The sequence below is a fragment of the Leguminivora glycinivorella genome, chromosome 6 (assembly GCF_023078275.1).
Source record: "Leguminivora glycinivorella isolate SPB_JAAS2020 chromosome 6, LegGlyc_1.1, whole genome shotgun sequence".
Classification (NCBI taxonomy): Eukaryota; Metazoa; Arthropoda; class Insecta; order Lepidoptera; family Tortricidae; genus Leguminivora; species Leguminivora glycinivorella.
This window is the reverse complement of record NC_062976.1, coordinates 12,478,013-12,504,460: the sequence shown is the minus strand read 5'-3', so window position 1 is coordinate 12,504,460 and position 26,448 is coordinate 12,478,013. Positions and strand designations below refer to the sequence as shown.

Genomic DNA, 26,448 nt, shown 5'->3' with positions numbered 1-26,448 from the left:
AATTGATAACATAATCCAACATTTGAAAGTATTTATCACCAGAACCCTAAAGGAAGGCGGTTTTTTTTTTCTTAAAAATTATTAAACATATGGTTCAAAAGTTAGAGAGGGGGGACGCACTTTTTTTTTCCTTTAGGAGCGATTATTTCCGAAAATATTAATATTATCAAAAAACGATCTTAGTAAACCCTTATTCATTTTTAAATACCTATCCAACAATATATCACACGTTGGGGTTGGAATGAAAAAAAATATCAGCCCCCACTTTACATGTAGGGGGGTACCCTAATAAAACATTTTTTTCCATTTGTTTATTTTTGCACTTTGTTTGTGATTGATATTGGTACCAAATTTCAGCTTTCTAGTGCTAACGGTTACTGAGATTATCCGCGGACGGACGGACGGACAGACAGACATGGCGAAACTATAAGGGTTCCTAGTTGACTACGGAACCCTAAAAACAAACTCTGATATTCTGTTTCCTATAATGGACCTAACTATTAGCCCAAGTTAACGGAATTCAATACAAACACGGTGTATATACGGATAAATTCGAACGATACGTATAAAATGTCATCGCGATACGATACCGATCTGTTAGGGTTTGAAGTGATGTCTTCAGCCACCAACGCCACTTTTTGCAAGGGCATCAGCATCCGCTAGGTGTACCCCTTACATTTCACTAAAGTGTCAAAAGGATCTCAAAGGACTTGGAATACCCAATGGTTTCCGTGATGGTAAAGGCATAAAATAACGCTTTTAAATGTGTATGGTACATATGTGTGGTGTAAACATGGTAAACTACCTTGTTACGTCATATACAACACTTTTATTTGTATACGATCTTTGCTCGAACACAGAAAGGAAGGGCTTCTTTGTGCCCCATCGACCATTTGTAAGAAGGGTATATATGTTTACAAACGCGCAAGAGTGTAACGAACGAGCTTGTTTGTAAACAGCTTTCACGAAAACTGGTTTAACCTTTCACGATTTTTACACATTACGTTATAACACGGGTAGCGTGGAATTAAATTCGTACTTGTAGGTTTGACGTTCGACGTACCCTACAGAATAATCATATTTTAAAGGCTCTGTGACTTAAAAGTAATAGGTTCTATAGAATAGATTATTACAGAATTCAAATAAATAAATAAATATTGGGGACACCTTACACAGATCAACTTAGCCCCAAACTAAGCAAAGCTTGTACTATGGGTGCTAAGCGACGATATACAATCTGTGCTCATCACACAAATAAATGCCCTTACCGGGATTCGAACCCAGGACCGCGGCTTAGCAGGCAGGGTCACTACCGACTGAGCCAAACCGGTCGTCAAAACATATAATATAATGTTCTTATTTAAATAGGTCGTATTGGTTGTGTTCTGTATTTGTAGCACGGAGTGGATTTTCGTCATAATTATAATTACCTGTCACCCTCGTCGCTTAATGCGTTTAATCTTACCTACCCATGTGGCTACAGAGGTTGACGGTCGTTGACGCTCCATGGCGAATGATACGCAATTATCTTTCAAACCGATACGGAAGTGCGATAGAGAGAGAACTACGATACGCTACGGAGCGTCAGCAACTGAACTTTTGGCTAAAGGGCCTGACCAGGCGGGCAAGCACAGTCGCATATAGCATATAGCCTATCGCGTCGGTGCGTCCCTTTCGCATTTACAAAAAGTGCGAAAAAGGCAAAGCGACGAGATAGACCATACCAGGCTACCGTTCTTGCCCGGAAGATGACAGTATCTTAGGTAAACGTCACGTCAGCGTGATTATTGTAGGATAATTACATTTGTAGCGAGCCTCAGCCCCGCTCCGGCCATCCCGTGCTAAATTAGATTACGATGATTAGTCGCCAGTTTGTCTACCCAAAAAATCGTAATGCCAACCACCACGCCCATTTTCTTTGCTTACTTGGGCACTTGGGGTGCCTACTGCCTACACCGTTTAAAATTCCGCGATGCAGTAAATATTATGGTATGTTAATTTAGATAGATAAAAGTCATAGAAGCACGTAGGCATGGCTTTTAAGATGATACTTAAGGGGATTACAGTATGATAATGCCTATAACATACATTTCTGGTGTAAGTACCTACCACGTACCTACCTACTTAACTAAAGCGAGTAACAAAACAAGGATAGGTACTTAACATCTTTTTAAAGCACTTCATGTTTCTTTATAACATGATAAAGGATAATTTACTACACACTGACTTCATTTCTCATTTATTTGTAACCCATAAATGAGAAATGAAGTCACAACCACAATTAAGATGTCATGAATGAAATCTAATTTTTCTTTAAATATTTTATTATGTATTTAAACATATTTCACCTCACAACTCAATCAAAATGTATGTGTGGATAAAGTTAGTTCGCAGCTAGCCAACTGTGAATTATTTACCAATCACAATATGTTTAAGAACTCCTTAAAATAATATTCGTTAAGTAAGTATCAAATATCCGCTCGCTCTTAAAGCTTCATAATAGCCTTCATGAAGGGTAACAGGCTGTCATCAATCAAAGCTATTTTTAACATTTTCAGTTAATTTATTTAAGTAGAATCATAATATTCCCCTACCCGCATACAATTCGGCCACCCTGTGGGGGTCACACTGCCGCCATCGCCAGTGCAAATTCATCATCGCCCCGTTCCTTATACTACTAAAAAACAAGAGTATGCAGCAAGCTCATTTCTTTATACAAATACTAAGGTATACAGGTACTAAGTACCAGTGTGTTGTACGTTGTACGTTGGTATTTAGGTAATACCTTACACCAAAATACATGCATCATGTATATTATTGTGTACAACACATAACTGAATTAATGCAGAGTTACTAATGATAAATGACGTTATATGACAGACAGATTCCCATAGAATTGCAACCATTAATCTTATTTCCATGAGGCTTACACGAAAATTTAACCTGGTAACAACAAATCAGATTGAAACGTATTTAAGCACGTGTAGGTATGTGGTAAGCAAGGTAAATATCATGAACAAAGGATGCGTCTTTTCAAATACGTTTTGTCTGTATATGATTTTTTTAACTAAACCAGTTACAAATGTAGTGCGAAATGTTTTTTATGGAAACATACAAACGTGTCATGCTATTCCAGAAAGTCTCTTACAAGAAATACTGACATTGACAGAAGTAGCGCGACAAATACGAACGTTTCTGTAAAAATACGAATGAAATACAATTCGCACTACATCTGTACTACCTTCAACCAAACATACCTAGAAATTGAAATAGGTATCATACACGAAAGAAAAAAAACCGGCCAAGAGCGTGTCGGGCCACGCTCAGTGTAGTGTTCCGTAGTTTTTCGTATTTTTCTCAAAAACTACTGAACCTATCAAGTTCGAAACAATTTTCCTAGAAAGTCTTTATAAAGTTCTACTTTTGTGATTTTTTTCATATTTTTTAAACATATGGTTCAAAAGTTAGAGGGGGGGGGACACACTTTTTTTTCCTTTAGGAGCGATTATTTCCGAAAATATTAATATTATTAAAAAACGATCTTAGTAAACCGTAATTCATTTTTAAATACCTATCCAACAATATATCACACGTTGGGGTTGGAATGAAAAAAAATATCAGCCCCCACTTTACATGTAGGGGGGGTACCCTAATAAAACATTTTTTTCCATTTTTTATTTTTGCACTTTGTTGGCGTGATTGATATACATATTGGTACCAAATTTCAGCTTTCTAGTGCTTACGGTTACTGAGATTATCCGCGGACGGACGGACGGACGGACGGACGGACAGACAGACATGGCGAAACTATAAGGGTTCCTAGTTGACTACGGAACCCTAAAAACGACAAGACCCACTGGTGGCCGAGCCGGGAATCAAACCCGGGTCTTCAGCTTACGCGGCTAACGTCATTACCACTAGACCACCCGCCACGCCATTGCCAAGCGCAGATAATTCAATAAAATAATTTGATTTGTTCCCTAGTTGCAAACATACCTAGGTTTTTTACACCCTCGTCTAACTATGCGACAGCGTAGATAATTATAGTACAATATTAATAATTGTTACGTACAGTAGATAGGACATAAGTTTTAGCTCATAAGTTCCGAAAAACTCATTGCCGTGTGCACAAGCCACCAAAACTAACGCCAACGCTGGATATCTTTTCGTTCACTTCGAATCACTGCTACAGTAAGTATTTTCCTAAACAAAATGACACGGTATTCCCAAAAGGGTAGGCAGAGGTTTTGAGGTTGAAAGACAACGAAATTGTGATATTATTATGACACTGACCAGTAGATAGCCCATCGCCCAAACCACAATGGAACCCATATCCTACAGTCGACTTCCACGTCACCCACGAGAAGAAAGAGGGTCGTCAAATTCCCCTCACCTCACGGGGACAACGTAAAAATACAAAATAACAAAACTCAATTTCAATTTACTGACCTTCTTTCAAAGCGCACCCAGCACGTAGCAAGCGATGCGTATGCGAACAATGCTTTGCAATTAGGCTTTTGCTGATTTGAAATGGTAGAAGAAAAGGAAGTTGTGGGAAAACCGACACCAGTCTATAAATTACATGTCATAAAAAGTATAATTCATGAAGTTTGAAAAATGACCGGTTGACAACTGACAACTGTCAAACCATAGTGCTAACACACGATCGCTCCGCACAAAGGTCATGCTCAAATTATGTGTCATTAAGCTAGGAACATACTACGCAGTCGTCGTAAATCGACCGCGACCACAAACTACTAAGAAGATACTACGTACCGCGACCGATCAGTGTGCACGGAACAAAACATCCAGCGAGCCAGATTTCGATGGGACGTCCATGCGCTCAAGGCCACGTCCACGTCCGTCGACCGATAGTTTGCACGGTTATGTGTATTTCCATTGTCCAGATTCCCGTCCGCGGTCGATTTACGACGGACGTCCGCGTAGTGTGTTCCTAGCTTAATAATTGAAGTGAAAATCTGGCAACTTTTAAGTGATGCCATATTTTCTGTTTGCATCATAGAATGTAGAAATACCTAGATGACGGGTATATGACGTCATCAGGTTATCGCTTTTTCATTACGAAAATATATGAGTGATAGCCAGTTGGTAACCAAAAATGAGAGAAAAAGCGGTACTATGGCACTGAGAGATGAGAGTAAATTTTTTAAAATAGCTATATATCTGTCTCTTTCATTATATTATATGCTTGGTAACCGTGTACATAACGACATGAGGTTATTTACAGCGTAGTTTAAAAATATGGGTGTACATATCTTACTCAAAAATATGTTCCACAACATCTTAGTCTGGTGTAATAAGAGCGTAGTACCATATATAAGACTATTCTTTCGATTAATTTTTTTTTTCACTACAGTACAACGTCACGTCCAAATCCATCAGTCTATATTTGTTTCTACGTCAATAGTTTACATTGCTTTGCTTGACAAGTTGATATTGTTCTACTTGCATCTATTCTATGCATCAATTTATTTGTAATTTAATGTTGAAATTTAGCTTATTAACGGTGAATTAAACTGCAAAAATGGGAGAGAAATCTACGCCACTTCTGGCGGTATTGCAACTACTGAGAAAATATAACCTTAAGGTAAAGAAGACAAAATAGGTACCTCTTGTTTTCATTCCGGTATGCGTTTTTGTATTTCTCATTTGAAAGTATTGTTTTTAGGGAACTGAAGAAATACTTAGGAAAGAAGCAAGTTTGGGAGATGCCGAAATAGAAAACTTGGATTTACCCGAAGTAGAACTTGCTAACATTTTGACTTCACATCATACAGAGAGTGATCCATACAGTTATGAATTCGCCTACGACAGCTTGAAGAAGTTTGTTGAAACTTCTTTAGATGTTTACAAGGTAAGATCTTAGCCTCTTTCTAAAATGTTTAAAAAAGATTTTACATGGGTTCCATCTCCCTTCAATTATGCTCTCTGACAGACTAATAGCTTTTCCTAATAGTTTTTCAAGGCATTCTCATTTTGCCTTGCCTAGCTTTTTGTCCTGTCACATGCATTCCATTTTTGGCATGCCATTCTTGGATAAAACAAAAGTTATCATAGATACACTGATATTATGATATGCTATTGGTTACAGCATGAACTATCAACTCTTCTGTATCCAGTATTTGTGCACATGTACATGGTGCTCATATTGTATGACCACACCGAACATGCCATGAACTTCATGGAGAAGTTTGGCCCAGAACAGGAAGACTACTATCAAGAAGATTTAATGAAAATATCTATTGTTAAAAGCAAAGAACAAATAAAGGGCAATGAACTGGCTGAGATTTATAGGTAATATTTCCCCATTGAAAATTTTAAATAACATTAACTGTAAGGCAGGGGTTTGCAAAGAGGGGAAGGGACAACATGTTTCCTATCTATTGTGAAAAGCATAGTTAAGTTAGGGCATTTTCAAATTATCCAATCCGATGTTGGATGTAGGAAGGGTATCAAAGATCAGACTTTTAATATATAGGATATTGGTCCTACATCTGATATATTCTGATACTTCCAAAATATTTTCTGTCTAATTTAATTTTGGTTAATTATTTTGAATATGTTACTCAATTATATTATCTGTAATGTATTACGAGCCCCAATGCAAATGATATAGTCTAGTATGAAAAAAATATTATGTCCTAACTTCGACCTCAAAATTCAGGATGAATTAGATGATTAGTAGAACATGTAACCATTCCAGACACCCACAAGTTTCTCCTTAAAATCAGCTTTGGATTTAGAAGGATCTTTTCGCAACTTTTTCTACATTTACCACTACAAAGTTTTTATGGGAGACAAGTCTGGACTGCTGGATGGCCATGATATGGTAGGAATTTGTTTTTGTTTCAGCCACTCCATCGTTGTCTTGCCAGTATGACATAAGGCACCATCTTGTTGAAAAGTAAATCCATTTATATACTTGAACTTTCTTATAGACGGTAGTGAACTCTATTCCAAGATGCTTTTGTATTTCTCTGCATTGACGGTTCCATCTATAAATTGCAGACATCCCACACCCTGTGCCGACATACAGCCCCAAATCATTTAAAGATGCTGGAAACTACACCTTGCGTTCAAGACAGTCTTTGTGAAATGCATCTCCTTTTTCTTGAATGACTTTACTTCGTTCATCGCCAACTATGACCTCAAATTTGGATTTGTCGCTCCATATTATTTTTCGCCACTGATCGGCAGTCCAGTTTCTGTACTTTTGTGCAAATTTCAACCTGTTAGTTTTCTGCTTTTGAGTAATAATGGTTTCTGATTAGCGGTGTGAAAACCGAAGCCCATTATTTTCATTACTGTCTTTCAGGTATCGACTGAACTGTTTATTTTGATCGCGTCATGCCATAGTCATAGCTGGGCATTAACTCGTTAATCCGTTAATCGTTAATTAACGAAGTTAACATTTCGATTAACGGATTAACTTTTAAGTTAACTTGAAAAAATGTTAACGGACTCGTTAACTTCCGTTAAATTTCTCCGAGTCCGTTAATCGTTAATCTAGTAAGGCACAGGCGCCATGTGCCCTGCGAAAAACACGTTCTGAACGCTACTATAAAAGCCCGAAGTACGGCAAATCCTATGATTTGCCGGTAAATCCTAGGTTTTACCGATGTCGATTGCTAAAAGTCCGAAATATTACCTAAAAAAGAATTCTTCACGATTTGCTTTTACTAACTTTGATTCGGTGAATCCTAAGCTTTACCATGGCGACTGTTGTAGTGATAGGGCAGCAAATTCGAGCCCTATTTACGACCACATTCGCTTCCCTAGCTTCTACCGCCCAAAGTGCCACAACAGTCACGTCACCGCCAGCATCTCTCCTGACACAGCTCTTGGCAGTAGCTCAGGCGATCACTGCCTTCCACGTGCAGCCTAGAGTTCAATAGGCTAGCTGTACTTCGGCCTTTTACAGAAATATAATACGTTATAGTGGATACTGATGCAACTAAATATTTAAAGAAAAGTTCATTTTTTTTTCACGTGTTAACGGATTAACGATTAACTTTAACTTACGTTAAATTTGTCGAAATGTATCGCTTTAACGATTAACGAAGTTAACTTTTTTAGTAACGGATTAGCGATTAACGAAGTTAACCATTTGATTAACGGTGCCCAGCTATGGCCATAGTTAGGTAAGTTCTCCTGCTCTTGCATGACGATTTTTCCTGATGATGCTCCTCAAAATCCTGTTTTCTCTTTGGCAGTTATTCTTCGACGGCCAGATTTATTTAAACAGGAGACGGTTCCGTGTTTTAGTTGATGCTGGATGATTGTATGCGCCGTAGATCTTGGCAAAAAAAGGTCTTTGGATATTTTGGAACGTAGATTTGCCGCTATTGTTACTGGAAATTATAATTTTCCTCACTGATTCAGGCACCGACTTACCTCTTGCTATTTTGGTATAAAAATGTTGTAGAATAATTATATTTTTTACAGAATTTACCTTTTTATGTAGCCGTATATCATATCAGACGACTTATAATATTATTAATTCAATTTAAAATATTATTGTATAATATAAATCTTACTAAACTATTTTTATTTAAAATAGACGACCTATTATGCCTCAAATATGAACTAGGCGTATTTTTTTGCTTTAGATATGTTATTTTTATGACATGATTATATTAAAACATATAACATTAGGGCATTTTGTACGGCGCAAGATTAAACTAGTTTTAATGGCTTAGTGTGTCGTGTATTCCATTTATCATCAAAGTCAATCTGGGTTTAAACACCAGTTTCGGAAATAAATATCGCACGTTGAAGTGTGACTAGACGACATAGCTGGGCACCGTTAATCAAATAGTTAACTTCGATAATCGTTAATCCGTTACTTAAAAAGTTAACTTCGTTAATCGTTAAAGCGATACATTTCGGTAGATTTAACGGAAGTTAAAGTTAATCGATAATCCGTTAACGCGTCATAAAAATAGGACTCCATTCTAGGTATTATGTATTTCTATTTACTACGTTAAAAAACCGAAATGAAATAATTACGGTCTCTTCGGGCTTTTACCGCCGTTGGTTGGCTAAATCCTAGGTTTTACTTCGGATTGGTAATTATTGGGTCATTCATGCGGTCGCGATCGTGGTGCGTCGGTTCTTCAGATTGAGATTTGAGATGAACTCGAACTGAACTCGATGCTGTGGGCCACGATAACTTGGTAGAGTAATCTAAGGCCCGCGCCGGACTCTAACTCGTCGATGCGTCGGTTGCGCGATATGTCTGTCATGCCTGATGATTGCACTCTATTCCCAGGTTAGTGATCGATCTAGCACGCCTAATAAGATTTAGAAGATCTCGAATAAGTGATCCAAAGTCGCCAATTGGTCTTTAAACTGTTTATAACCGACGGATCTGCTTTTACCGATAAAACCTAGGTTTTGCCGTACTACGGGCTTTTAAAGTAGTGGTAAGAACGTGGTTTTCGCGGCGCAGCGAGCCGCTTGGGGTGCTGGATTAACGATTAACGGACTCTATGAAATTTAACGGAAGTTAACGAGTCCGTTAACATTTTTTAAAGTTAACTTAAAAGTTAATCCGTTAATCGAAATGTTAACTTCGTTAATTAACGATTAACGGATTAACGAGTTAATGCCCAGCTATGCTAGACGATATCATTTGCATTGGGGCTCGTATAGACTTGTCTAGGTACTTTAAATGCTAATTACAATATTTCAGCACAAACAAATTTGTAGTGCAAATGTCAAGAGATGCATCAGCACAGCTGAAGCGTTACCTGCACGAACAGAAGAGCTCCACAGTCATCATAAACATCATCAACAACCACATTCACATTGACATCCATGATGGCCCGGGTCGGACGCTGGCACAAGTCCGGACAAGCATTGGGAGCATGCTTGGTGAAGCACTGAGAAGTGGTAAGACTTTTGTTTTATTAATACACCATGGGCATGAGGATGGTCACCATGGGCTTAGTTGCCAAAGGTGCGCAGGGCGTTTTTCTAGGCATCACACTATTAATGACGTGGTTCGCCGGGCTTTGGTGGCAGCCAACATTCCTGGCGTGTTAGAACCTCCAGGGTTATCTCGCACGGACAGCAAGAGGCCAGACGGACTCACGTTGGTTCCGTGGCAGAAGGGTCAGTGCCTATTGTGGGACGCCACGTGTGTGAGTACTTTTGCTCCGTCCCACCTTGGCCTCAGAATTAAGTCTGCTGGGTCAGCTGCAGAGTTTGCAGCTAGACTCAAGCACGCAAAGTACAGCGCCCTGGAAGCAATGTACAAATTTGTGCCACTTGCTGTGGAGACGGCGGGACCCTGGGGAACTGAGGCTAAAGCCTTTGTTAGGGAACTTGGTCGCCGACTTAGGGATAGGGGCTGCGATCCGCGTTCCGGGTCGTATCTGGTGCAGGGGATTTCATTGGCTATACAGCGTGGAAATGCTGCTAGTGTGATGGGAACCTTTGGGCCCGGTACGACTCGGGCGGGTCCTAGTTAGTTTGCGCGTATGTTGTTGTTGCGATAACCCACATTATGGGTAAATGACGAAACCTGTTGCTAGCTTTATTGTTTGTGTGTAAGGACGACGCCTGTTGCTGATTTATGGCTGTAACCTCATGACGAAGCCTGCGTTGCGGATAATTGGTAGTAAAATATTTAGTGTTATTTTTGTCCAATAAATATATTTTTTATTAATAAGATAAAAATAAGAGTTTTGAATGATTCACGGTTATTTTCATTAGACTTATATTGACCGGGATATAGAACGTGATTACCTTTTTGATTTTTGTCGAGCTCCCGATATTGCGACGCAGTTGCATGCATCATGATCACGGAAAACTGACGAAGGCGGGTGGATGTTAAAGTTGTATAGACAGCGCGCGATCTACCCTCCTTCGCGCGCGTCGCGTGTACGGTCTATATCCCGGTCAATATAAGTCTAAGATAAAAATGATGTGAAGCTGATGTTTGTAGGACATAGTTTGGAACAAGTTTTGTGTTCGCATTTGCTGTGTAATTTTTGCTTTATATTTCTACTTGATTTATGTACCTATTTTGTTAAAATTTCAGAAAATCGCACAAAAGTGTACTATGGACTACTGAAGGAGCCAGATATTCAATTGTTTCACGTTCCGACTGAAGATGAAGAGGAAACAGAGGAAACTCCAGACAAGCCAAAGAAGAAAAAGGCTAAAAAAGACAACATTTTTATGAAGAAGCCGAAATCGGACCCCAATGCACCTCCAAACGATAGAATCCCTCTGCCAGAATTGTAAGGAAATTAACATATCTGGCGGTCTAGCACAACTTGCGCTCTCGCCCGCAAGTCCATACTTGAAGTCGCGCTTGATGTATGGACTCGCGCGCGACAACGCAAGTTGTGCTAAACCGCCAGTTTGATACAAACAGTTAATCCATTTTTATTTATAAATGCATTGTTAACCATAAAATTTATGAAAATAAATTAAATAAAAAATGACAAGAGTGGCACTAAAATTTAATCGTTTCAGTGTTCTTGCTACCCTGTTTGGAAATTCAGGCATGGGTTTGTGTATATTACGTTTATACATATATGTATGTGTGTACATATGGATATTAAACAATCTAGAATCATCATTGTAGTTAGGCCTAACGGTAGCCTAGGGCAATAGGCTAGGGGGTAGCTTTCGATCCTTTAATTTAAATTTTGTGCATAATTCTTAATTTGACTTATGTCTATCTTCACAGAAAAGAAGCAGATAAAATTGAAAAAGCTAAAGCTTTAAGAGAAGCAGCAAAACGTGTCCAACTGGGACCAGAGAGTCTTCCCTCCATTTGCTTTTATACTCTGCTAAACAGCGGCCACACTGCTATCTGCGCAGACATCTGTGATGACTCTACTCTGTTGGCTGTCGGCTTTAACAACTCTACAATCAAGGTAGGCAATTTTATTCGAACATAATTTTTTTTCTCCAAAGCCTTTCAACAAAGTTCACTTGCTTGTGTGCGTAATAGTTCGTACACATCTAGCAGGCCTGGCTCAGTTGGTCAGAGCTGCTGCGGCTGGACTAATAACCACAAAATAAAAATTTTGAAAAAACCCCCGACCGCGACATAGTAGACCGATTTTCATGAAACATGGCTAAGAGCACTCCCGACGTACTCAGCTTTCAGACAAAAAAAACTAAATCCAAATCGGTTCATCCGTTCGGGAGCTACGATGCCACAGACAGACAGACAGACAGACAGACACACACACACACACACACACACACACACACACACACACACAGACAGACACGTGAAACTTATAACACCCCGTCGTTTTTGCGTCGGGGGTTAAAAATGCAGATAGTTGCAGGTTCGAGTCCTGCTAGAGTTGTGAATTTTTCCTTTAATTGAAAAATATGTAGTACCGCTCGCACACGTTTCTGCATGATAATAGTTATTTGTTATACAAGGGGGCAGTTGTATTTTAACGCCGAGTGTGGAACCGAATTTAAAAACGAGTAAGTGAAAGGAAGAGTTTTTTAACACACGAGAAGTAAATACATTTGCACCCGAGTGTAACACAAAACTTTTCCCCTCACTATAGCGAGGAAACTACTACGCAAAAAATGCGTTTATCACTGCTTCCAGTAGTTCCACAGGTGGTAAATCATCTCTATTACTAGATTCACCTACTTTTATCAATTTTAAAGCAGTTAATTTGACTTTATTCAAGGTCAAATTACTTTACCCACTAGTGGATAAAATGCGTTTTTACCCGCTGGTATTAAAGGACAAAACACGTGTTTCCGAGCTAGTGTGGGGAAAAATATAAAGTTCACATTGACGTGCCGCTCACGATAGGTGTTGCGTTCAAAGGGTAATTTACAAAAACCACACCATACTTCTTTACACAATACTTCTCGAGGTATCATTTAACTTCATATATTTTATAAATGCTTACATTTGTTTAATAGGTATGGACTTTAACACCTGTAAGACTGCGTGGAATGAAATCTGCTGAAAAATTACAAGACATTGATAGGGAAGCAGGTACGGTGCAATTATATTCTTTGTCATTTGGTTTTTTATCCTTAATATTTGGCATTTTTAACACCCTTGTATGTTGCAGCAACCCCATTGCCATAAATATTTCTTGTAAATATATTGGTTATTAAAAAGGCGGTTTTTTTTTCTACAGGAGATGTCCTTGTAAGAATGATGGAGGAAAGAGATAGAGATGCTTGTCGTACACTTTTCGGACATTCAGGGCCGGTTTACAAAGTTTCATTTGATCCATTTAAGAATTTGCTGTTATCCTGCTCAGAAGATGCCACAGGTACTTTATTTCAGACATTTTGAATAGAACTATAAAGATAATTATGTTTTTTATTCTTGCAAAAATATGATTTCAACTTACACTTATTTACTATGCCTGGAAAAGGGTAGATCGTGATTTGTTCAGTCACACATCTAGAGTCTTTTCGGAAAGAGATGACTAGACGAGTCGTGAAAAATACGGGGTCCAATACATTCCACGACTCTTCAATTCCCAACCGACTCTACCAATTTATATGGCCGATTGATACAAACGGAAGCTATTATGAGTTTTTTTTTAATGGATATTTTTCAGTGAGGCTATGGTCGCTACAGTGTTGGACATGCCTGGTGGCCTACAGAGGCCACGTGTGGCCCGTGTGGGACGTGAAGTGGTCCCCGCACGGGCACTACTTCGCGTCGAGCGGCCACGACCGCACCGCGCGGCTCTGGGCCACGGACCACCATCAGCCGCTGAGGATCTTCTCGGGTCATCTTACTGATGTTGATGTAAGGATTCTTTTACTACACGGATGTTATAAGCGTTGGTAGCCTAGCGGTAGTCATAGATATGTTGTGGGTTAGGTAGAGTGAAATTGACACACCATTAGGCACGCCACAGACAGTCTTAAAAATTCATAATCTTAAAAAAGATATGTAAGCAACCTGTCACTTCAAACTGACATAATTTTCAGATTGAACTGACAGATTGCATACAAATATTTTTTAAGATTATGAATTTTTAAGACTGTCTGTGGCGTGCCTTAGGTCTTGGGTTTGAAACTCGTATCGAATTATATCTTAATGAGTCTTTCGAAACTTATATTGAAATGTTTGATTTTTTATCACTTTTCGAAGAAGAGTGAAGATCATAAACAGATTTCCTTTAGTTTTAGTAGTTAGGAATCACCTGCTACTATAATTGGGTTGTAAGTCTTGCAGATATTTAAGGTTGCATGCTTTCTTATAAACACCTGAATATTTGTAAGACAAGTTTAGATTTTATTTACTACCTTTTTTTTTTTTACTTTCAGTGCGTGCAATTCCATCCAAATTCAAATTACATAGCCACAGGCTCCAGCGACCGAACAGTCCGCGTGTGGGACTGTTTGACCGGAACTCAAGTGCGAATCATGACGGGCCACAAGGTAAGTTCTACATGTACGGCTTAACATACCAGTATCAGTCAGTATCATCATTTGTTTTCACAAAATTTAAAATTGAACGTACCCAAATTGAAACCAATAACGTAGAAATGTATACGCTTCTGACTCCTCACGCTTGGAAAACTTGAATGTTCGGAGAGGTGTCGGACAAACGTGGGGATGCCGTGAGCGTTTGTTGTTTATGTCTGTTTACGCATGGTGCGTGTGGTCACGCTATGAAGCCGTGTATTCGTGCAGTGCGCAGTGTTCACGCTGCAGTTCTCGATCTGCGGGCGCTGGCTGGCGTCGGGCGGCGGCGGCGGGGAGCTGGCGGTGTGGGACGTGGCGAGCGGCGCGCCCGCGGCGCTGCTGCCGCCCGCGCACACCGCGCCGCTACACTCGCTCGCGTTCAGCCGCGACGGAACTATTTTAGCCTCAGGTGAGTTCTCAATCTCTCCGGCGCGGCGACCATGTCGATGGGAGAAGGCAACGTATTTCAAATGTACAGGCGTATAAGCATGGTCGCGCGATAAATGATGAACCATCAGGCCGCCCTATCGCACTTACAAATAGTGCGATAGGGACGACCTGATGTTCATGTTCATCATTTATCGCTTGCCTGCCAGGAATCGTTTCAATTAATTTCGCGTCGTTTTCTACTGACAATTTTTTTTTGTGTTTTCTCTATTTAATAGTATTTTATGCAACAGGCGTTTAAAGGTCAAAAAATACGAGTGGCGTGGGTAACAATTTGAGGCGAAGTTCATCATTTATCGCTTGCCTGCCAGGAATCGTTTCAATGAATTTCGCGTCGTTTTCTACTGACAATTTTTTTTTGTGTTTTCTCTATTTAAAAATTGTTATTAAGACGCCACGAGTATTTTTTGACTCAGTTAAACACCGTTGCATACACTACTTTTTCTACGACCATGCACTTACTTTTTAATAGTTTTCTAGAATAACTTTCGTGAAATTCGCACTGTTTCCTGTATTTTGATTTGTCGGCCTCCCCTCTGTTCCTGCCTCACCCTGTCGCTCGCACTCCCCCGCGCCGCCGCCGCCAGCCCCCGGCGCCCCGCGCACCCACGTATATCCCTTAAGGCTTAAAGGCTTCCTAACAATGCTTTGAGCTATATCGTATGCGTGGGTGCGCGGGGCGCCGGGCGGGGGCGGGCATCTTTTATGTAGGGTTTTAAGTATTTAATCAAGTCGAAAGATCACTACAATTCTACATGTTTCGATCAATTTTTAGGAACCTTTTCAAAGAGTAGTTTTTTCTTTCTAGGATCTTTAGACTGCACGATCAAACTTTGGGATGTCGCCGCTATAACTGACGAAGTGCCGGTTGAAGATGCACCAAATAACCCAGTGGAGAAAAAGGAAGATAAATTTTTGTTGCGTTCTTTTGCTACGAAAAATTCACCAGTTACAAGTCTGCACTTCACGAGACGTAATCTTTTGTTGGCTGTAGGCACGTATGAGGGAAGTACGTAACGATACAATTTGTTAAAAAGATATCAATTTAATGACATACAATAATAAAAGCACACTTTTTACAATATACATTTTCTTTTTTTTATTTACAGTGAAATCATAAAATTTGAAGTAGATAGGACCTTTCTGATGTTATAAACTGTATCATCAAATTTAAGATAGACTCATTACTTCTAGCGACTTGAGCTTTCATGGCTTGTTTAAAATCTTCCTTTACCCCCTTGTCTGCCCCTCTAGTTCCGATCCTTCTCTGTCCCAGATGCTGTTGGGAATTTGGTAAAATATCCAATGCTACACTGTTATTCTGATCATTCCACATAAAACTCAGCTCTTCCAGTATGTCTATGTGTATAATATATGCTGAGAATAAATGGTAGTGAAATACACCCTTTCGTTTTATAATATCCAAAATGTTCATAAAAATTGCTTCTTCCTGGGGCCATCCAAATTGCATCAATACTAAAATGTGGCCATAGGTTAAATCTGAACTGTTTCCTGTGCTCAGCAAAATTCTTATCAGCAATGTACAGAAGTAATGCATAATGGCTACTTTTGTAAGAGGCAAAAAGTGTAGGTGTCTGTGAGTGCCACCAACAATCAGCTCTGTCTCTAAGACACCATCAACAGATGGCAGCTGTGTCAGTGCTGCAAGTATGCTTTCCACACATGCAGCATACTTTTTATGAAAGTAGTTGATAGATACTTTCATTATGTTTGAAGCAAGATTATTCCCTTGAACTGTCTGAATTGATTCATCATATCTCCCTTGATAAAGTGCCAATTCTTCAGAAAATCCATCACCCCATGGTTTTACCTGCAACTGGTTAGCTAACTTCATGAACTCTCGAGATATCACCTCATTACTGTGCAACAGCTCCCAACAATTAGCTGCAGCTTGGAAATGATTTGATGAAACTCCAGTTACTTCTATTTCGGATTTCCTTCTCTTTAATGGTGCAATGTCTGGATCTGAAAGGGCTTCTATAAGAATATGATTTCCTTTTTGCGACTTTTGTTCATAAAGCGATCTCAAGAAAAAAGTGGTTCCACAATACAGCAACTGGCGACAATCATCACAATTTCTTAATGTCATGAGCTTTTGAAAATATGCTTCCCTATTCAAGCTATTACTGTAATTTATCAGATAAGGATCCCAGCCAAGTTGCCTTCCCAGCAAATCTAATACACCATAGAGTCTTAGCCAGGGGTCTGAGATATCATGCTCTGTTTCATCATACACATAAGAATTGTAAAAATCAATAGCTTTGACCAGTAACCTCTGTAACAATCTGGGTGATTCCAAAGAGCTAAGAAGGGGCAGAGTTTCAACAACAAGGAGCCTGGCATATCGGTTATCACTGAAGAATTTATCTGCATTGATTAATGTTTTTACCAGACTATCAACTCCAAGTTGAGGAAACTTTTTCAATAATAAAACCAACAACCGACAGTGCTCCATAGTATCATCACTGTTCTCTACACTAGTCTTTAATATTGTTAGTTGTATATCGGGACATATTTTATCAAACATTTGACTGAGAAAACTAGATTCTGCCGTTTTCAGAGCATTGGCGATGGCCGATATTTCTGGTAAAAGTTCTGGTAGATTATGACGTGACAACATCAGGGAAGTGAAACACTCGGCTGCTTCCTGTAAGTTACCAGATTGTTTCTCCATCAGGTAAGCCTCAAATTGTATCTTGAAATTTGTGGGAAATAGTGTTTTTGCTGTGAGCATCCATGCCTTTGCAGAATGAATGTTATGCTTCTGAGCTTCTTTGGCTTTTGTAATAATGTAATCTTCATCACTTGAAGCAGCTTCAATTCCAGGCATGGTTACATGCGAATTTTGCATTAATATCCAGACTTTTAAGAAATTTAATGTGCAAAGTGGTCAAACAAAAATGTAAGTCTGCTTTGGCTTCACTCAAACCAAACATGACATGACAATGACACATGAGACAGAGTAACCCATAGAGCCGAGGTAGATCATTTTGCTGTCTGGTATACGCGCCTATTAGCACTATTAAAATTGTTACAAAGTAACAAATTAGCGACAAAATATATAGCAGCTTTTCTTTTAATTTAAACTTCTCAAATATCGAATATTGTTTGTTGAATTGGGGATTTATTGCAATTTATTATCTGATCAAATCGACCAAGATTTGATCAACCCGTCTGGACTGGCCTTAAACCATAGATCACAAAATCTTCTATTGATTTGACAAACCGAAATGTGACATTGATTGTGATGTGATATAAATTTCTTTCAGTCGGGGATTTTGCACATTTGTGTAAAACAAAATGAAAGTGATAAGATGATAACAAATCTGCTTACTGCAAATAAGTCACCTAAAGTAATGGAAAGAGTAAACTACTCACTGAACGACTTGCATATGTGCGAAGGTTATTCTATTGCGGAGCTGGTTCCAGATCTTGTTTTGGAAAACATATTTTCATACCTATCTGTGAAAGATCTTCGCAATTGTTCCTTGGTTTGTAAGAGTTGGTACAGAATTCTCAGTGATGAAAATAATGATGTTTGGAGAATACATTGTATTAAAAGACTGGCTGAAGAAGTTATGAAGTCAGACTTGCTTTCCACTTTAACAACATATAAGGCAAAACTTAAGGCTTTTTTTCACGCTTGGAATCCTCACGACTGTTCCAGAAACATTTATGTTAAACCAAATGGATTTACTTTGCACAGGTATTTTATTTTCATCTTCATAAACACTAATAATGTTATTTACATTATTATAACATTGCTATGCTTAACTGTTTGAAATGCAGAAATGTCTGCAATCAATGCATCGAGCGCTGGAGTATCTATCCAGAAACAGTGAGTTCAAGTCTCACCCTAGTAATTTTCCACTTTCAAATTTATTCTAAATTTTTTGCTCTACATTAGACATGTATTGTATATCATCAATCAATCAATCAATTATTTATTTGTGACACAAGTATAAAAACAGATACAGCAAATAAAAGAAATTAAAAACATGTAAGTTACCACAAAATGGTCCCTACTTAGCATAAATGCTAACCCGAGGGTCAGCGCTGGTCTTCTGTCGGGACTATTTTGTTGATCATAGATCTGAATTTCTATAAACCGTAAAAATCAACACTAGAACTAGAGACAAATATGATTCACATTGCTCCAACCAAATTTAATTTATGTTTTCAGGAATCCAGTAGCACAGAGCACTGATGCTTGCAGGGGTAAAGTGGGTTTTAATTATGGCCGACATGCCTGGGAAGTGATATGGGAGGGTCCACTAGGGACTGTAGCTGTAGTGGGCATTTCAACCAAAGAAGCGCCTTTACAATGCCAAGGCTATGTGGGGTTATTAGGAGCTGATGAACAAAGTTGGGGATGGAATTTAGTGGACAATCACTTGCTGCACAATGGAGATACACAAGGACACTATCCGCTGCTTAATAATTGTCCAAAATATCAAGTAAGTCAAAACAAAAATACCAATAAATTATTAATCTTATTGTGCAATATAGCTTCAGATGCCTACTCATGTCATAATCTAACAAGTACTACTTAGAAAAATCGCATGGGGTCCCATGCTAAATAATTTATAAATGGTCATCAGATGAGAACTGAAACTCATTAACCTTTCAAGCCCACTCCCCAGGGAGCCAGCTTAAAATTTTAAATGGCACCTTAATTAATTTTAGCATAATTCAAAATTGAGTGTCCATTTTTGACATATGGGTCTAGAAAGGTTAATTACTACCAGAAGTTTAGTGATAATGGATCATGGGAGTGCCAAAATAAAGAAGATTTTTGCTTAATTATTTTTTTAGTAATTTGTCAAGTTTAGTTGTCTCCTGATGATTTTAAAATTTGATTTGGTGTGAAGTGTTTACTAACTAGTAATCCAAAACCAAATCATTAGGGAATTAGGTAAAAAAGTAGATTCTAAATCATAAAATATATCTGATGCCATAAACCTCCATACTGGAATGACTAATTAGATTCAATACCTACTAACATGGATTTGCTTTTTATTTCAGGTTGGTGAACGCATACGAGTGATATTAGATTGTGAGGACAACACATTGTCATTTGAAAGAAATTATGAGTTTCTAGGAGTTGCATTTAAAGGTAAATTAGCTATAGTGGTGTTATGGAATATAATTGGAGTGTACATTCAATTATTTTCCACCCTAATGTAAAACTACTTACCCAAGACTGCACAACTAATAAGTCAAAAGAGTTCAACATTAATGTATAATCAATAGATGAGGTATTTGGACCTTACTGCATTGATTAGTAATGTGGTACTGCTCTATTCCCAACAATATTAAGTATACATTTTTTCAGCTAATAATTATATTTAAATACTGGTTAATGAATGACTAACCCCCTTATTCATAAACATTTACTAAAGTTATCAAGCCGATTAAGTTTGTTTGTCCTTTTCTACACACCAATACGTCAGAAAGGGACAAACGAACTTTATCAGCTTGATAACTTCAGTGTATGTTTATGAATAAGGGGGTAAAGATATTGCAAATGCAATAAAGATAGTAAACTATAAAAGAACTATGTTTCTTAATATCTGTATGAACATCATTGTTTTGGGATGGGACTTATGACTTATCTGATTAAATATTAATTAACACCTATATTCTTTCAGGTCTGCCCAACAAGAGACTATATCCAACGGTGTCAGCTGTGTATGGAAATACCGAAGTGTCAATGGTTTACCTGGGTCCGCCATTAGACGGTTGATTGTGACCTTCAATGACTAGATAATGTTAACACATTCACTGCCACCATTTCTTCCTGGACATGGACAATGCGGCGCACACTTTGCTGTATATCCCATCCCAAACGCACATGTGAGTTCAACCAACTGTTACCCAGTCAAAAGTATTAAAGTCACTAAATATTACGAATGCGTTTGTGCATCCTCTCAATCCTCTGCTTTGGGTGAAAATAATGAAAACGCATTTATACGTCGGCGGCAGTGGATGCCTTATACATACCTCAGCTAGGTAATACCTAAAATAGAAGATACATGATGTTTCAAATCATATTCTAAAATATAACATTTTATATATACATTCAAGTAACATAATAGACATCTACATATGTCTGATCATGCGCGGATCCAGGGGGGGGGGGGATATGGGGTCATGACCCCCCCCTGGAGCTCAGGCTGGCCATACAAATAGACCACGTGACCCCCCCGGAGGGCCTGGGCCTTTACCACGTGACCCCCCCTGGGCACGAAGCTGGATCTGCGCTTGTGTCTGATACTAGTTTCATTTTAAATACCGTAAAGATACCAATTATTTTAATTTAGTTATTTAATGAACTCCACACTAGGCAAACGCCTAGTTTAAGCATCAGTAGAAAAAATAGCAGTAACCAATTTTAAAATGATGAAAAGAAAAACAATTAAAGGTGGAAATGTTTTATATGATTCTGATTTCGCAATTTCATTCCGATATTTTTCATTATTTCTCATTCCAAATTTATTTCCTATTGTATTTGTTAGGTAAAATTAATATGAAGCTAAATTTACAGCTTAGATATTTCAAAATTTATTTTTTCACACGTAAGTTGCCCACATTGATATTTATACAATGATATTTGAACATGGAAGTAGACATACATTTATGACATTGGTGGCCTATATTGTACTTAATATCCGCTAATCATAAAACGTCGTCGTCGTTGTCGTCGCACATCGTTAAAACCCAGAGTAGCCACTTCTGAACAGTTTGCCTTATAGACATAGGTACGATTCAATGGTTGAATGTGAGTACTGGTGAAACCTATAATACGATCAGGTGGTATTGGGACTGCTCGATCGAATGTCGTTTCGTTCTCAAAAATTCGGTTGAAAATAAGGACGTAGGTAGGCACTTATGACAACCTATGACAATTTGTAATATATTTTGTAAATTGTAATTTTATTTAACTTTTTATGAAAATATTTAATTTGTCTTATTTTAAGTAGGAACTCTACTGTACAACTTATCTGAAATAAATGTCATATACGAAAAGTCACAGAGGTCTCCAGTGTCCAGAGCTGGGATAGAACCAGCGTATATGCAATATTCTGTAGTTTAACCCTTTTCCAGGCCTATTTATAGACCACATATGCGCCAATAGAATTTCAAGTTAAGCATTCCGATTCTAATGATTCGAAAAATGTCTTGTCTTCACCTTCATCTCCAAAGCTGCCTTAATCAGAATAAGTATAATATAATATATTTGAAGTTTTAAAAAAACTAAGAAAAGGGTTAAAAGCTCAGGAACCCTTTCATCCCCTACCGTGGTGGTATTTATGCAATGTTATGTGACATCTATTTTAGTTCATAATCAATAACATTACAGTACAATCTCGATAATCCGGCACTGTTGCTGACACGGAGGTGCCGGATTAGTGGAAAATTCGGATTACTGGAAATTAGAGCCATTCTCCATATGTTTATGTATATCAAAAAAAGTCAAAGTAAGTTCAAAAAACATTCGACCATTATCTGGAAGTCAGACTGATCATTTACGCATAGATGGTAAACTTGCACTTGAAATGATCACTTGCATCTCTGTTTTAGTGCCGGATTACTGGACGTTTCGGACCACCAAAGTGCCAGATTAACGAGATTGTACTGTACTTTATATTAATGACTAATGAGCAGGGAGCGTACTTTTCATGCCGATGACATTAATCTGACGTCACGCTCCGTATAGGGTGATCCCAAATAGTTTTATTGTAAATTATTAATCATTAGTCGTCAATCATTTTAATCGTATACAAATTACTTCAAATACAGTAGTCCATTTACATGTGGCATAAATAATACCTACTTGAAATGTGAAACGTGAATAAAATTATTTGATTTGTTTTTATAAATAAATTTAATTAAATAGTATTGTTAACAACACATTACAATAAATACGTAGAAAAGAGAATTTCTCTCTAACGTAAAGCACACCATCCTTCTTGCATTCATTACCATGCAAAGAAATTCATAACTTAAAATGATTGATGACTAATGATTCATAATTAACAATAAAACAATTTGTAATCACCCTATATGGAGCGTGACGTCAAATTGACGTCATCGGCACGAAAAGTACGCTCCCTGCTAATGAGTGTGAATATACCTAATCCAAGTTATGTTAGTATTTATTTGTGATGATACCTAGTAGAATACCTATGTAAAATATGTGTATATATTTGAATACAGACTTGTTAATTTTTTATTTTCTTTTGGTCAATAAAGTTGAGCCGATTGAATATATTATGTTTAGCGATTACTAGATAATGATTTTGTGCAATAAAATGACCGTTCAAACAAAGACCGTTTAATGTTTTGCCCAAGATTGGTATTCTCCATTTCCATTGTTATTAATATTATAGGCATTCTATTGTTGATGTTGTCAGTGCATTTACATACTTACAGAATTTAGATACAAAATGAATTATTTTAGGTAAGGTTTTCCAAAGTATAATTCCACCAAAAGCATTTCCATATAAAATGTTGCCAAGACAAGACTAGACCATGAGGATCTCAATGTACAGCCCAAACTTCTAACTCTACAAGTCCTAACTTCACGAACTTTACAAATAGTCTAAATACGTCGCTAGACCGGAACTGTTTTGTGGAATTTCACTTCTGTAAGGTTCTTATGACAGTCTTCCATCCTCTAATTTGAAGGCTGGGGATGACTTCCTAAAAATGTTGAAATACGTACGTATTTTATTGTTTATCAAGGTAGGTATCTTAATTTCAGAAGCATCAAAGTTTAAGGAAGTCTTATTTACTAGGTTTCCTTACACTTTAATATTTCGTAAGTCATGGTTTACTACAGTAAGTAAGTTTATTACAATAAAAATGCAGATTTTCGTCAATACTTTATTTAACAAACCAGTGAATTCTTATGATAACTAGGTAGATTATTTTATTTCGTTCAATCACAGGCTCACAAGAATTACGCGGCGGCCACAGGTGGTCGTATTTAGTCGCATTATAAGATTTATAAGATAACAGAAATAAAACAACAATAACTACTGCTAGTGCTAACATAAAAAAAGCGTTTCTCCAGAAAACAAAATGAACAGAAAACACTTTATCAAATGTCTCTACCATTTACACAGAGTTTCATTAGAAAGCTAATTAATAAGGCAAATCAAAGCGTAATGACTGACACACTTGGGATTGGGACAAACAGCTTACTAATGCAATGCCATAAAGTTACGGAACGCTATTTTATTTAAAGTATTTTTTTAACAACGAATACCAAAAAGTGACTCTGCTTTTTTATCTTGCTGATAAGAGCGACAGGGAAAAACACGTTCTAGGTCACTCTAAGCTTTAATTATTCTGAAGGATGGAAATAATAAGCCCTTCAATTAAAACCACTTTGGTTCAGAAGTTACAAATATAAATGTTGATTTTCATGTACTATCAGCTGCAAAAGTGCATGGCGAATTTCCCAATGAATTCATTCATAATTTCTCCATGCACTTTTGCAGCTGATACCTATCTCCTAGGCAAACGTAAGTAGGTCTGTAATAGATAAACATAACATCTTTTTCTCAAACATGGTATGAAATATTGATGTTATGTGCCTTATAATTGGCAGCGAAGTATGACGTTGCAGGTGCGGCTAGGACGATTGATAGATAATGGAATTTCATACAAACCTTGCAGGCCAAGGCCGGCAAAGTCTTCTTTTTTAATTTCCAAACACAGACAATTGTGACATAACATCCAGGTATTTAGCCAATTAAAAAAAACTATAAGGGGCTTTATAGACGTGCCGACTGCGCCAATTAAAAAAAACTAAGGGGGTGCGACTGGTACGGGCCCTAGACAATATTTGATTTTGGGTGCGTTTTCATACAAAAAAAATTTTTTTCGTTTTTTTTTTTTAAATTTTTAACTTTTTTTTTTATAAGCGTATACGGCGTATCAAAGGGGAACGAAAATTCGATTATTTTTGCGCTACGACGCACCGTTTAGGAGATACAGCCATCCAAAGTTACTATTTTCAGTAGACTTTATTTATTTCATACCATGTTTGAGAAAAGCACTATACCTCGGCGGGAAATGGGGTTGCCCGCCTCAGACCTATCCGGCCTCGCTTCGCTCGGCCTATATGTCTTCGGCCGGCAACCCCCTTTGTCCCGGCCTCTGTAGTGAGGCCAATCTCAAAAATGCGGATAGTGTCTGTTTTTAGGTGGTTTTTACAATGGACTGGTTGTCTAAAATACCTACGACACTCAGCACTTTACCGCTTATTCCGAGCTCTAGGCTGTTCACCTAGTAGAGTAGGTGGGTACGATGAATGGTATTGTTAAACAACCATGCCTAAAGATTAAACTATTGTTACTTCTACAAACTTTGCTGCGTTTGCTTACGCCCACGCTATGGCCGCATTATTCACTTTAAACCTAGGTATATTATACTAAATTTAAAAACAACTTTTTCATAATTTTCCGCAACCATATCTGTACACTAGGTGTTTGCCATAGTTTTCTACACTACCAGATCTAGATCCGATCCAATCTATGTTGTATTCTGTTATTAAATAAGTGTTTAAAATGGTTTAGCGACAAGGTCTTTGCTATTTATTTTCGTAATAGGCGCTCTTCAGTAAAGTAGGTAAACGATTAATATTTAGGTACATATTCACAACACTATGGAAATTTAATAAAATAATACTTATTGTAATGTCTCGAATAAGGTGCATAACAAACGAGCTGGAGTTCATGCTTTCCCACAGTACCTAACCGAATATCTGAACTATAAATCGTGGTTTATCTTATATCGGTGCAGAATTTAAAACAAACATCGGCTGTGCATCTATGAGTGCTGCTTATCAGGCTTAGGTACGGCACTATGGTAGGTAGGTACAGTCACGGACTTTACTTGTTGATGTTGATCCATTTCTAGGTCATTTTATACTGGACACGTCATAGCTAAATTATGCTTAACTATGAAATGTCCAATATAAAACCGCCTTCAAAAATAAGCGCGTTACAAAACACGGAGAAACTAAAAAGCCAAAAATAATAAACCTTTCAATTCAGATTTCTTATCGTATTGCAATAAGCTAAACATCCAAATTATAAACAAATCAATTATTTTTGTAGTCGGTACCAGACCTGTTCGTCGCCTTGCTATTGCCTGTTTGCCCCACCCAACCATACACAGGCTGGTACCGACTCCAAAAATAATTGATTTGTTTATAATTTGGATGTTTAGCTTATTGCAATACGATAAGAAATCTGAATTGAAAGGTTTATTATTTTTGGCTTTTTAGTTTCTCCGTGTTTTGTAACGCGCTTATTTTTGAAGGCGGTTTTATTTTTTGTTAAAAAGTTTATTTATTTGTTGATTTTTAGTGGTTCCTAGTGATATTATATGTATCAGTCCGAATACATGTACAGTAGTGAAAGAATTATCCTTTAACTCCTAACCATTGAGGAGTTGACCTTCCATCATCAGCTCAGTTGATTTTTAGTGGTTCCTAGTGATATTATA

At 37.8% G+C, this 26,448-nt stretch overlaps 3 protein-coding genes across 4 annotated transcripts; 2 read left to right on the top strand and 1 right to left on the bottom strand.

Annotated features, from left to right (window-relative positions):
- Positions 1-5,443: 5,443 nt before the first annotated feature.
- Positions 5,444-15,988, top strand: LOC125227317 (transcription initiation factor TFIID subunit 5). Of its 2 annotated transcripts, XM_048131601.1 has the most exons (12): positions 5,444-5,608; positions 5,690-5,875; positions 6,113-6,315; positions 9,716-9,915; positions 11,069-11,270; positions 11,726-11,915; positions 12,943-13,018; positions 13,167-13,304; positions 13,599-13,792; positions 14,317-14,430; positions 14,686-14,866; positions 15,713-15,988. In XM_048131601.1, exons 1-12 carry the CDS (start codon positions 5,546-5,548, stop codon positions 15,919-15,921), a joined length of 1,956 nt encoding a protein of 651 aa, XP_047987558.1. In that variant the 5' UTR covers positions 5,444-5,545; the 3' UTR covers positions 15,922-15,988. The 2 variants fall into 2 exon arrangements, with proteins under 2 accessions (XP_047987558.1, XP_047987559.1); XM_048131602.1 differs by lacking the exon at positions 14,686-14,866 and having other exon boundaries at positions 15,713-15,854.
- Positions 15,989-16,011: 23 nt separating this feature from the next.
- On the bottom strand, positions 16,012-17,849 carry LOC125227318 (integrator complex subunit 10). The gene has a single exon (XM_048131603.1). The coding sequence runs from the start codon at positions 17,774-17,776 to the stop codon at positions 16,019-16,021; it is 1,758 nt and encodes a 585-aa protein (XP_047987560.1). The 5' UTR covers positions 17,777-17,849; the 3' UTR covers positions 16,012-16,018.
- A 327-nt stretch (positions 17,850-18,176) lies between these two features.
- LOC125227259 (F-box/SPRY domain-containing protein 1) lies at positions 18,177-20,834 on the top strand. Its single transcript, XM_048131519.1, has 4 exons — positions 18,177-18,631; positions 19,109-19,382; positions 19,951-20,041; positions 20,577-20,834. The coding sequence occupies exons 1-4, from the start codon at positions 18,240-18,242 to the stop codon at positions 20,669-20,671; spliced, it is 852 nt and encodes a 283-aa protein (XP_047987476.1). The 5' UTR covers positions 18,177-18,239; the 3' UTR covers positions 20,672-20,834.
- The last annotated feature ends 5,614 nt before the right edge of the window (positions 20,835-26,448 follow it).

What these genes read in the sequence shown, in the direction of transcription:
- LOC125227317 (XM_048131601.1), top strand. Translation starts at nt 5,546, where the DNA reads ATGGGAGAGAAATCTACGCCACTTCTGGCGGTATTGCAACTACTGAGA. An exon ending in AGAATCCCTCTGCCAGAATT is followed by an intron (nt 11,271 to 11,725) that starts GTAAGGAAATTA and finishes CTATCTTCACAG; the next exon opens with AAAAGAAGCAGATAAAATTG. An exon ending in GAATCATGACGGGCCACAAG is followed by an intron (nt 14,431 to 14,685) that starts GTAAGTTCTACA and finishes GTATTCGTGCAG; the next exon opens with TGCGCAGTGTTCACGCTGCA.
- LOC125227318 (XM_048131603.1), bottom strand. Translation starts at nt 17,776, where the DNA reads ATGCAAAATTCGCATGTAACCATGCCTGGAATTGAAGCTGCTTCAAGT.
- LOC125227259 (XM_048131519.1), top strand. Translation starts at nt 18,240, where the DNA reads ATGATAACAAATCTGCTTACTGCAAATAAGTCACCTAAAGTAATGGAA. An exon ending in ATAATTGTCCAAAATATCAA is followed by an intron (nt 19,383 to 19,950) that starts GTAAGTCAAAAC and finishes TTTTTATTTCAG; the next exon opens with GTTGGTGAACGCATACGAGT. An exon ending in TCTAGGAGTTGCATTTAAAG is followed by an intron (nt 20,042 to 20,576) that starts GTAAATTAGCTA and finishes ATATTCTTTCAG; the next exon opens with GTCTGCCCAACAAGAGACTA.